A 12,912-nucleotide genomic window follows, 5' to 3' on the forward strand; every position below is an offset into this window, starting at 1 on the left:
GGAGCAGGGGCTGGGGAGAAGGAGCACAGAATGAAGGAAGAGGGAGGGCCTCATTATTCATCACTGCTCCTCTCCTAGACTCTGATGCCAGGGGGTGCTGGGAGAGGCAAGACTGGCACCTGCAAACAATATGAATGATAATACCAGGATTTGGTAACAGTCTGATGTTATAGACTTGGTTAACAGTTTGATATTATAAGAGTGGGGAGGGTGGGGGTAAGGGGACAGGCAGGAGATCAGTGAATAGTTAACCAGTGATTTACTAACTGGGTGGATATGGCTGAAGCAAGCATGTATCAGAGCAGGTAAGGACCTGTTGGGGTAAGTGTAGGGGTAAGTGGTCAGTTAGGGCTCCAGCGGGGAGGTAGGATTCTTGGGCTAGGCTTTGAGGGAAAGGCTCGTGGCTTAGGACTAAGGATAGATGTGGAGAAGTGAGAAAATCTGCTCCTGTGCAAGGAGCAGATAGAGGCTGCTCTAAGATGGGAAATATGAGTCGTACTTTGGAGGGCTTATGACTTCTGGAGTGTACTCTGAAGCCTCCTTCTTTGTGCATTTGGGTTGCAGTGGTGTGTGCCCAGGGCCTACAAGCCAAGGACAAGACAGGATCCAGTGACCCTTATGTGACTGTGCAAGTGGGCAAAACCAAGAAGCGTACCAAGACCATTTTTGGGAACCTGAATCCTGTCTGGGAGGAGAAGTTCCATTTGTAAGTCATAGTGGGCTTTGTCTTACCTGGGACTGTGTATGTTTTGGGAGCAGCATTAAATCTCATTGTTCTGGGCTTGGGCTCTAAGAGAGGTGGGTCAGAGGCAGTGGAGAAAACCCATTTCTCACATGCTTCAATTGGGTAGCAGCTATTCTTTCTCTGGGTTTCTTCTCATAGACTATTGTATGAAGGTTACTGTACCCAAGCTCTGTCTTAACTAGGGCTATTAAAGGGGCCTTTGGGCGTCCCATACTGCTTTTTCTAGTGCTAGAAAGATTTTATTGTACTACTGCTGAGTGACAGAACCAGGGACTGCCCACCCAACTGTGTACCTTCCAGCCCTGCCATCCTGCCTAGGAAGGGTTAGTCTCTTCTAGGAAGTGGAGAGGGAACATCTTTGTCCTACAACTGGATAATTATGGCTTGAAGATGGAAACCTGGGATTTGGAGAATTTTCCATTTTCCTTAAGGGCTCTGCTTTTCTTTCTGCCTCAGCTTCCACTCCCTACTCCTTTATTCATTGTCTCACTTTTTTATAGACTATTTCATATGACAGTGAGGGATGGTTGTTGAAAAATGGCAAGCTCTAGCCGAGGACTTGGACTAATGTCTGGTGAATCCAGATGCTTTGTCACACCCCCTGATGCCTAGGACCAGGACTTTGAATCAGCCAAGCAGGCAGCTTATGTAGAGAACTTTTTCTGTTGGCTCCTTGGAAGGGGACTGGGGAAAGGGATTGGGGCCTATAAAATCAGTCTCTAATCCAGAGACAGTAGTTACTGGGGGGAGCACTTGTTTTTCAAGAAGCTGAATGGTTCTTGCTTGAATATTACCTATGATTAATTCTAAATGAATTGGCTCTATAGTCAATTTTGCCCACTTTTATCATTTAGCAAGCAATTTGTATTCTGTATAAGACACTATACATGATGTTGTGTATCGAAAAATGTATAAGACATCCCTGGCTTCAAGAGGCTGATTGATGATTTGTCTATTATTTTTCAAAAGACCAGTAGCTATACTATAATATTTTAATGGAATGTGCAAAGATATTATGAGAACATAGGGTAAGGAGCAGCAGATTCTGCCAAGTACAACTTTTGGATAAGGCAACAGGGATCCAGAAAGCAACTGCTGGGGAAGAAGAGAGTGAGGGAGGAACCTGGGCAAACTACCTCCTCCAAAGCAAACACCATAGAGGAAATGATAATTCAAGTGGATATTAAAGATTGATAGAAATTCACCAAGCACATTCTTAGATAGATGTGGGTGTTAGGTAGAGAGCTAAAGCATATATGACCAGATGGACTTACCATGAACATTTAACACCTTTATGGACTTCATATAGGATTCTGGGGAGGCAACTAGCAGCTGCTTCCTAGGGCTCTGCGGCATCTGTCTGGCTGTTTTCTGTTGGTTTTGTTGGTACAGCTAACTGATAGGAAATTAGAATTGTCCCTAATTACTCCTCCCCTCCTCGCTTTTGTCCCAGGGCAATAAGGACTGGATAATGATATGTAGAGAGCTACCCAAGCTAAGGAATGAAGAGCTATTTGCTGGGATAGCCTGACTCACTTGCGACTTGAGTACCACTGTTCTTTGACTCCTTCTCTTCCTCTGCAGGGCCTCAAGTGCAGCTGATAGAGCTTTGGGAGGGAATCGGAAGTAATAAGAGTAGGGGCTCCTGGGTCTCTTCGTAACAGAGCCTTCCTAATTCTTTCACAGTGAGTGCCACAACTCTTCTGACCGCATTAAGGTACGTGTGTGGGATGAGGATGATGACATCAAGTCAAGAGTAAAGCAGCGGCTAAAGCGAGAGTCTGATGATTTCCTTGGCCAAACCATCATTGAGGTTCGAACACTGAGTGGCGAGATGGACGTCTGGTACAACTTGGGTGAGGAAGCAGGACCAGAGAAAGTTTCTGGGAAGGGAGAGCATGAATGGGGAACCTGGGGAAACTCCTATCTACCAAAACCACCACTCAGTCCCCAAAGCATACCTCTATACAGAGCCTTGCCTTCCCTGCAGAGAACCGACTGTGCATAGAGATGGGGGACAGAGGAGTGGGGGCGTCTGGAACTCACTCTGGCTGGACATTTTCCAGATTTCAGAAGGCCTTTTTATGTTCATACTCAGCCCTAATGCCTTTAGTCCCTTGGGCACTTCTTTTCTCCCACCCAGCCAGTTCTGGGGTATTTGTGGACTATATCGTCCCTGGAATGGGTTCACCTATTAGGTGAACACTTGGGTCAGTGCCTCCTTTCCCTTGGGTTAAGCCAGGTTGGGGGCTGTCTATGCTGTCTGCAGTTGCATTGGTGTCAATCTCCAGTCTTCTTTCCTTCCTAGAGAAGAGGACAGACAAATCAGCCGTCTCAGGGGCTATCCGACTACAAATCAATGTGGAGATCAAGGGGGAGGAGAAGGTAGCCCCGTATCATGTGCAGTATACGTGTCTCCATGAGGTGAGCCAGCTCTTGGTAGATGGGATGCCAGAAAGCCGTGTTGGGAGGGGCCTTTGACAATAAGTAGGATTGCTAATGGTTGAAGATCTGGAGCCTATTTTTATTTTATTCTTGGCTCACTGTGCTACCCTGGACAGCCCACATAACAGTCCCAGCCTCAGTTCTCTTTCACTAATGTGAGAACAGCCTACGGGGCCACAGGAGTTACTGAGCAATGACTTGAAGGACAGAATTTCTATGGAACCTATTCACATTCTCCTGGTCTTTACCAGCAGGTATTTTTTTTTCTCCAACATATATTTAACTCTTTAATATCAATATATATTTTACTCTGTCTTCTACAGAACCTCTTCCATTACCTCACAGACATTCAGGGCAGTGGAGGAGTCCACATCCCTGAGGCTCGAGGAGACGATGCATGGAAGGTGTACTTTGATGAGACTGCCCAAGAAATTGTGGATGAATTTGCCATGCGCTATGGCATCGAGTCCATATATCAGGCTATGACGTAAGGCTCCCCTGGGGCTCTAGGAAATGGCTACTAACCTTTGGAGTAGCTAACAATGGAGGTACACTGACAGAGTGGACAGGTCTTCAGTGGGGTAGTATGCGGTGATTCATTGCTTTCCTCTCTGAGCTGGGTAGGGTGGATCTGTGCAAAGAGAGTATATGTATAATAGGAGTGTGTTTATCAGTAACTCAGGGAGAAGGTATTTGTCTACCCCGGAGTTCACAGGTAGGAAGAGAAAAGGGCATGGGAGGGTATGCAAGGACAGACTTGCCCAAACATCACAGGCCTGAGCAGACAGCGTATGTGTGCTCAAGTATATGTGTGTGACAGACAAGCTTTCATAAACTGGCCTGGGAGTTGGAAAGAGCACTGAACTGTAGGGAAAGCAGCTGTGTCTGCAGTTGACCAAGACTCCTATAAAAGAAATTCCCACCTACTATGAGAAGAGGTGTAGTCTGTGTATTGGAGAGGCTGCCATTAGAAGCAGCACTAGGAAGCTGCACAGGAAGCAGCACTAGGTAAGCAGAGGGTAGCTAGTGCCCTGGCTGTGCTTCATTTATTCTACAAACTTTTACTTAGTTCCTCTATGTGTCATACGTTGTGCCACATGCTGAGAACACAATGATGAATAAGATGGGGTCTCTGTGCTTGGGGAACTCAGTCTAGCAGGAGAGACAGACCAGTAAACACACAATTACAATATAATATAATAAGTGCTATAGTAGAAGTAATCACAGTGTATTATGAGAGCACCTAAATTTTAGGGGAGGGCTATGAAGAAAGCTGTTGAAGAGTTGACACTTGAAATACAGAAAAGGAGGAAGGGTATTTCTGGTAGGGCATGTGCAGGGATGCTAAGATGCAACAGAGCATAGACTATTCAAAGAATTACAAGAAGTTTAGTTTAGATGGAAGAAACATGTTGAGGATTGAGGTTGGAGAATGGGCCCTCTGCCATTCTAACTCTGTTCACTCTCCCTGGATGAGCTCATTCAAGCCTATGACCTCAGTCACTACTTCTGAGCTTAGGACTCCCAGATCTCTTTCTCCAGACCAGATCTTTTCCTGAGTTTCAGATCCATTTTCATTTGCTTCCTGGCTATTCTCATAGGCATTGCAAACTCAACATGACCAAAATCCAAATCAACATTATCTCCACCAAATCTGTTCTTCCTATATTCCCTATTTTAGTAAATGGAACAATTTATTACACAGTTATCCAAACAGAAATTTAGGAGTCAGCCTAAACATTTCTTTCATACTACCACCATTCAATCAGTCTCTAAAACCTCTAGATTCTACCTCCTAAAAATGTTTTTAATCCATCAGTATTGCTATAGCTCAGTAATAATGATAATAATAATATCAGCAACAACAACAACTCCTATGTACCATTTCCTTATGTGCCAGGCACTGGTCTAAGTAATTTATGAATGTTAACTCATTTAATCCCCATATCATTATTATTCCCATTTTATAGATAAAAAGACTGAAGCATGAAGAAGTTTAAGTAATTTATCCAAGGTCACTGAGCACTGGAGCTGAGACTCAAACCCAAAGTCTGGCTCTAGGGTCTGTGCCCTTAACCATTTCTCTGTTCCATTTAGTGCTTCATTGCTTCTTTTCTGAGTGATTGCAGTAACTCTTCAATTGGTCTTTCTCTCTTAGTCTTATCTCTTTCCAAGTTTTCATTTCTAATTTTTACCTTCAAAGTGACCTTTCTGAAAGACTAATCTGATCACAGTATGCCTTTGTTTAAAAACTTACTATAGCATCTAGGATAAACTCCTTTATTATCTGTTCTCTGTCTACTTCTCCTCTCACATTTCGTAGTATTCCTCTATCAAACACCTGAACAGTAGCCATGAGTGAGGTTTCCCAAATGAATGGCTCTCTCCATGAGTATACTTGTTTTTGCAATGCAGTTTCCCTTTGCCTGCACACTTCTCCATTTGATTGATTCTTACTAATCCTTTAAGACTTGTTTCAACCATCTCTTCTTTGGGAAGCCTTTTTCTAATCCCTTCTAGCCCCCAGCCATTCTAATTTAGGTGATCTTCCTGTGTGTGTCCACAGAATTTTTGCATAGCCTGCCTTGGGTTATTGACTTACTTTCTAACACTTGCTTTCTCTGCCAGAATGTCACCTCTTTGGATTCTGGCCCTTAGTGCCAGGCCTGGCACATAGTACACGTTCATTGATATATATTTGAGTGAGTAAATTATGAAAATCCTTGTATGCCAAGGTGATCGGAAGCTTCATACGCATGAGTGAGATCTTTTGATTACTTGACCTTTGCTGCAAACCCTGAAGAGTCTTTGAGGCTGAAGGTGCTGTTTTTCAGGCACTTTGCATGTTTGTCATCCAAGTACATGTGTCCTGGTGTGCCAGCAGTGATGAGCACCTTACTGGCCAACATCAATGCCTACTATGCCCACACAACCGCCTCCACCAATGTCTCTGCATCTGATCGTTTTGCAGCCTCCAACTTTGGGGTGAGTGTGACATAAAAACATGTAACCTGATTGTTATCAGTTAACAAAGTTTGATTTTTTAGTCAGTACTGCAGAGCTGATATGCCTAAAATTCAGATAGTTGCCACCTGGATAATGAACTTATTTCCTTATGGGTAGTTAGACTATACTAGTAGACTCTTCTCAGACCCATGTCTGTGAGAAAAGGTGGAATAGCACCACAGTGGTTTGTGGGGTGGGGCACTACCTGGGCTCAGGGAGAACCTCTCTGGGCTAACAGCTTGGTTGAGTCACCATGTTCCTCAGTCCTACAGGTTCACAAAGGAACCTTCTTAATATTATTCAGTCTCTCTCTGACAGATTCATACCACTTAAGTTCATGTGAGACTGATGTCTAAGCAAGAATACCAGTTGCATACCTGAGCCTGTCCCTTTTCTAGTGTCTGGACAGTTTTCCTGATCCAGGGTATGCCCTTTCCTGTTGTTAAGGTACTTGTGAAGTTGAATCATTGCTCATAATGTCACCTGACATAAGTTCAGTGTAAACTGGATGGTATATATCAGACCCACCACAAATATTACCTCTTTAGGGATAAAATTACTGATACTCCCAAATCTACTGGATCTCTGAGCCCTTTTTCTTGGTACTGACCACTGTTTTGATGTTGTTGATAGTCTTTCTGTAGATGAATTAGTATCATTGATTAAGCCAGTCAAATATCTGTTCCATTCTGTCTCTCCACATTATATATTGACTTAACTAATATCTAATGCTATATATAATATTATCAATATGTGAGTTCTAGGAGTGCTGCACCAACAGCTTACAGGAACATGATTCCACGTTTAATTATACCTTTTCTATGAAAATAAGCTATTAGGGGCTTCCCTGGTGGCACAGTGGTGGAGAGTCTGCCTGCCGATGCAGGCGACGCAGTTTGTGCCCCGGTCCAGGAAGATCCCACATGCCGCGGAGCGGCTGGGCCTGTGAGCCGTGGCCGCTGAGCCTGCGTGTCCGGAGCCTGTGCTCCGCCACAGGAGAGGCCACAACAGTGAGAGGCCCGCGTACCGCAAAAAAAAAAAAAAAAGCTATTAAATAGTATTTGTTATTTATTTTAACATTTAAAAAGTATAAACTAAGGGAAATGATATGGAATGTGGTTTAAAGAGAAATTCCCTTGTGTCTCCCTGATCACCTCCAGATGCATCACTATTTCTCCCATCGTCACTGCTAGGCTGTGTCTGTTTAACTGTTAAGAGCTATTCCGAGATAAGTTAGGACACCACAGACACAGGAACAAGTTGGAGAATGTGTTTAGAGTTTCCTTTTATCTGACTAAGATGAGTTAGAGTCCCAAAGGGATGGAGATGCACTGGTCATCTCCTCTTGATTTGTATAGAAAGCTGTTTCCCCTCCCAGAGACTTGCTTTCCTCTTGCCAGTGTGAGAAGATTCCCCAGTTTAAGTGCTAAGAGATGGAACAGGAAAGACCTATCCCATTTCTCTTTTGCATGGTTTGTTGTTCTCCTCATGGGCAAATATGGGACAGGGTATGTCCCCAGCTCAGTGTCTCCCTCTCACCCAGAGATGGTTCTCTTTTTGCTACAGTCTAGAGAGCTTGGAAATAGATTATTTCTGTTCCTCATTATTTGTTTATCACCCTCAGAAAGAGAGATTTGTAAAACTACTGGACCAACTGCACAACTCACTGAGGATTGACCTCTCTACATACAGGGTGAGTGAAGACATGGCTCTGGGGTGGGACAAAGGGTAATATCAAGGTCAGTCTAGAGAGACTGTGGACCAATCATGACTATAAAGATCGAAGGCAAAGAAAATTGGTCTTTGTCATCACATCCACATATATGGCCAACGTCACTGACACCTGTGGTTCTTCAAACTCCAAGGACCGTGCAGTGTGTAAATAGTAGCAGGTGTGGCTGCTTTTTATAGATAGTTGGCTTTCTAACCCCACTCATGTCACTCTACCAAACCTCTCTGATGACATATTCATCAAGGAGTCTCCTAAGGATAATCTCTTACAGAAAGGCCCCTTTAAAAATTAGATAATTATATTTCCTTATTGCATCTTTCCATATTCTCCTCATTTTCCAGGAGAGGTGTGAGAATCTGGCTAAGGGGAGAGAGAGTATCTTGGCTTGGACAAGTAATTTGTAGCAGATGTCATGTCCATTTCTAGAATGGAGGGGGGAAATAAGATGTAGTAGGAGGGTGGGTGCCTAGGACAGGACAGGGAAATGGGCAGTTTTTCCATTCTTCCTAAGTTAGGCCTTCTTAGAATGACTTCATTACTTGCTTTAAAGTGTTGTGAATTTCCAGAACAGGCAATATATCCACATTAAAAAGTAAGTGTAAAAACAATCTCAAAGTCAACAAGAAGTGAGATTTTAATTATCTGCACTTTCAGTGCCCTCCATTTGCACGAATAATGGAGAGTTGACTGTATATCTTGTATTTGACATATAAGTAGCCATTTGAAGGTTTAAAAAAACAACCCTTAAAATGGAGAGTGGCACAGCATCATCCTTAAGCTTTCTTTGGCAGCTTCCTCCTAAAACTCCTGCCAAAGAGAATGAAGTGAGGCATGTGGAAAGATCCTAAGGAACTCACTCCAAAAGCAGTTCTGCTCAGAGCTTTGCCATCTGCTGGCTCCAGAATGGTGGAGTAACTGGGATCCACTATACAGAAAGTACATGTCTTGGATCCCAGTCTGGTCTGTAGCATGGCTCCACTTATATTCCAGGATATACAGTTAGATTGTAACTTTTGAAGAACTCACTGTTTGGGTGTAAGAATCTTCACCCAAGAAAAATGTGTGTGTGTTTCTGTGTGTGTGTGTGTGTGTGTGTGTTCATTTGTGCAAATGCTCACACGTTGCATGGGAAGTAGGGTTGGGGGTAGGATGTGTTGCTTTCTGGGCTGGGGATTATTAACCCCTGCTTTTGGCAAGGGCCTGTGTCTGTGGAAAAGAGAGGGAGACCTGTAGTCTTACAGCTTTTTTGTTCCTCTCAACTAGGGAAGATCTCAGTGGGTAGCACTTAGGGAAGCTTCTGATTTCATTGCTTTTGGCAGGGAAGGCTTTCATATTCTTCTGTTCCTTTCATACATTTGCTTGATTTGCAATAGAATAATTTCCCTGCTGGGAGCCCTGAGCGACTTCAGGACTTAAAGTCCACAGTGGATTTGCTGACCAGCATTACTTTCTTCAGAATGAAGGTAAGAGATGAACTGGGCTGGGCAGTGCTAGGCTGGGGACCTGGCCACAGGGACATGGAGAATAAGAATCACTGGGCATAGTCTAAGGCTATAGGATTTATCACCTTTAAGCCCACATTTCCATGTATCTGTTCCTGAGTTACTTCTAAGAAGACCATGGGTCAAGGAGGATGAGCTAGGCAGTTCTCCCCATCAGCTGTCCTGACAATTTCATCCCAGGGCAAGGTCCAGGGACCTACAGAGGGATGAAGGAGTCTGGAATAATTTGGGGGCAGTTCTAGGAGGAGAAACCACTCGGGTGAGCAGGACCCTGGTCCCATATTGTTTTTTATTAATTGGCAGGTGCAAGAACTGCAGAGCCCTCCAAGAGCCAGCCAGGTGGTAAAGGATTGTGTGAAGGCCTGTTTGAATTCAACATATGAGTATATCTTCAACAACTGCCATGACTTGTACAGCCGCCAGTACCAGCTGGTAAGAGGTTCGGGATCAGGTGGGGCCAACTGTCAGTTGTTCTTAGAGCCTCAGCTTCCCTTTGCTGTGGTCATGGTGGAAGGGAGCTCAGGATAAAGTCCTTGATGTTCTAGAGAGTGAGTGAATTGTGGAGTGGGGACCATCTAGACCATGTGAGACGTTTGTGGATGGACAGGAACCACTGGACAAGATGTGACATAACTGAGTTGAACAGAAGTGGCAACAATAAGTTTTACTTTGGTATTGAAGAAAAGTGACCTACATTTGAGCACAGTTCAGGGGGTGAGTAGGTGAATTCTTAGTCCTTCCCAGAGTCTTTGATTTCCCCCGAGGTTAATTTTATTCTGACTCATGTGAACCCCTCTATGTTCCAGGCTCCCTTCCCCTGAGATCTAAGCTACTGGCTCGTGGATGTTTAACTTTTCCCTCTGACCACTTTTCGCTGCACTGCATGGTCTTCTGAGACACTCATTAGCTGACTATCAAGGCTAACCCTGTCCTTCTGGGAGGCTGAGCTACTTCATCTGGTTTAGGCTGGCATCCTAACTCAGTACCTGGTGACTTTGTATGTTTTTCTAAATCCTTCCAGTGGTATCCTTTTTTTTCTTATTTCAAAGCCAGGACTTCCTTCTGGGTCTAATTACTCAGTTACAGTTGCTATTTTAGCAATGTCTTGCTGAGCACACATTTGCAGAGTAGATTCCCTTCAGTCCAACAAATATGTGTTGAATGTTTGTTCTAGGCCAGCTCTGAGGAAGCATAGTGCTCCTTCAGTTAGTTCACAGTCACATAAGCATATGTAAAACTCCAACCAAAGTCTGTTAGAAGGGACTTGAAAGAGAGATAAAATTGAAGGAGGAAGAAGTCACTCTTGATGAGATTGGGAAAAGCTACATAAAACAAGCGTATTTGAGATAGACCTTGAAAGGCAGTAGGATTTGGATAGCAAATGATGGGAGGACAACCTAAATCTCTGGGACATTTACCCTTTGGTGAAGACATCCAATTTGTAATTCTTCCCAGGAGCACCTTAGTAAAGACTAAAATCTTATTCATACTCCCCCCCTTGCATTGTCAAATTTGCTTTTTGTGCAGGTACTATCTTTACAACTTCCTCCTTTATTTATTTTTGGCTGCGTTGGGTCTTCATTGTGGTGTGCGGGCTTCTCACTGTGGTGGCTTCTCTTGTTACGGAGCATGGGCTCTAGGCATGCAGGCACGGGCTCAGTAGTTGTGGCTCACGGGCTCAGTAGTTGTGGCTCACGGGCTCTAGAGCACAGGCTCAGTAGTTGTGGCGCACGGGCTTTGTTGCTCCGTGGCATGTGGGATCTTCCCAGACCAGGGCTCGAACCTGTGTCCTCTGCATTGGCAGGTGGATTCTTAACCACTGCGTCACCAGGCAAGTCCCACAACTTTCTCCTTTTAAGGTCTGTAAATCCTCCCACTGGTTCTGAAGTCCATGGGAGGTTTTCCTGGGGTCTTTGTTAAGCTTGCCACACTCGAGGCTCTGTCATCCATCTGTGGATTCTCTCTGGTTGGGGAAAGACACTGTTCTCAGCTTTTATCTTTCAAGTATGCAGCAGTCTGTCTGAATATTTGGTCTCTATTCCTTAGCATAAGATGAACCTAGACTTTGAAAGAGGCCTTACAAACCATTCAGGGACTTTCTTTAGCCTTTGTATTTTGCTAACTGTTTTTTACTTTCTCTCACTCTCATTTTCTCATTATTCATTATTTGTACTGAAGTAAACCCTTGGTATCTTTTATTTCCCTCTACTGACCTTCAGTCATTGGCTCATTCATCTATCCATTCTTTTAACAGGTCGAGCACTAGGGATGTAAAGATGATTAAGACACATTTCTGCTTTGGGGGAGCTCATTGTTTCGTGGAGGTGGGGGGCAAATTACTACATTTATTGGTTTTTGTTATTTTATTGTTACTATATTTTATTGTAGTTGTAGTTGTCTGTTACATCTATATGAGAGGTTCACAGAGGGTGCTCTGGGAGCCCAGAGAGAGGCATCTAACCAGACCAGGGGTGTCAGGGAATACTTCTCAGAAAAGGTAGAGCTCAACATAAATGAGCAATGAGTATGAATTAGCTAAAGAAAGGGGCTGGTGGGGAGGAGGATACCATATAGAGGAAACGGAATGTTTGGAAGCACAGAATTGTAAATGAGTTTATTAATTCGAAGGAGTATAAGCAATTTAATTATGCTAGTTACAGTGTCAGGCTTTAGAGTTCAGCTGTCTGGGGTCAAATCTTGGTTCTGCTGTTTATAGCTACATGACCTTGGTCAAGTCATGGAACCTCACTGTCCTTCAGTCTCCTCATCTGTAAAATGAAGGTGATAATAATTTCTACCCAATGGAGTTGTTATGAGGATTAAATGAGATAATTCATGCAGAGTTCTTAGCAGTGTCCCTGGCATACAGTAAGCACCAAATAATTGGTGGTAGTGATGTGGTGATGGCTGCAACAGAAGGGAGTGGTTAGGTATGAGGTTGAGAGAGAGGTTGTATTCGGGAGGACCTTTATTTCAAGCTATGGAGCTGGACCTTTTTTGAAGGGTGGACGAGTAACACTATGAGATTCCTTCCAGAAAGATCACTGACAACTGAGTCGTAGAAGGATTGGATTGACGATCAAAGACCAGTTAGGAGATCCTTGAATGATAAGAGCCTGAGCCAGAATATTGGCAGAAAAAGTAAAAGGAAAAGATGTATTTCAGTGATATTAAGGAGGCAGAATCAACCAAATGTGGATTCTGTCCTGGTTTCTAGTAATTTCCTGGTAATGCAGGTTTATTAAAGACTGTGGAGATTTGTGATGATATATGGCATCCTACATAAAAGCCCTATTCCTGTGCTCCTGGGCAATTCCAATTTTGCTCTTATCTCAGTGGGAAATAATGTCCATTCCAGTCTGTCAGTGGTGACCTTTACTTGTCCTGCCTGGGATTTGCCATCCACCATTGTATTCCTTTGTTTCTTCCCAACCAAGGCCTTTTCTTTCTTTTTTCCCAGCTTTATTGAGATATAATTGTCA

At 43.7% G+C, this 12,912-nt stretch overlaps 1 protein-coding gene across 3 annotated transcripts in view; it reads left to right on the forward strand.

Annotated features, from left to right (window-relative positions):
• Positions 1–12,912, forward strand: part of UNC13B (unc-13 homolog B) — a 220,811-nt gene that overhangs the window by 191,696 nt on the left and 16,203 nt on the right. For all 3 annotated transcript variants that reach the window (XM_060100767.1, XM_060100768.1, XM_060100769.1), the window contains 8 exons: positions 565–706; positions 2,432–2,601; positions 3,054–3,169; positions 3,514–3,677; positions 6,025–6,175; positions 7,821–7,889; positions 9,302–9,391; positions 9,734–9,862. In XM_060100767.1, the coding sequence (XP_059956750.1) occupies positions 565–706; positions 2,432–2,601; positions 3,054–3,169; positions 3,514–3,677; positions 6,025–6,175; positions 7,821–7,889; positions 9,302–9,391; positions 9,734–9,862 (1,031 nt within the window). The remainder of the gene's footprint in view (positions 1–564; positions 707–2,431; positions 2,602–3,053; positions 3,170–3,513; positions 3,678–6,024; positions 6,176–7,820; positions 7,890–9,301; positions 9,392–9,733; positions 9,863–12,912) is intronic.

This window comes from Mesoplodon densirostris, chromosome 6, assembly GCF_025265405.1.
Source record: "Mesoplodon densirostris isolate mMesDen1 chromosome 6, mMesDen1 primary haplotype, whole genome shotgun sequence".
NCBI lineage: Eukaryota > Metazoa > Chordata > Mammalia > Artiodactyla > Ziphiidae > Mesoplodon > Mesoplodon densirostris.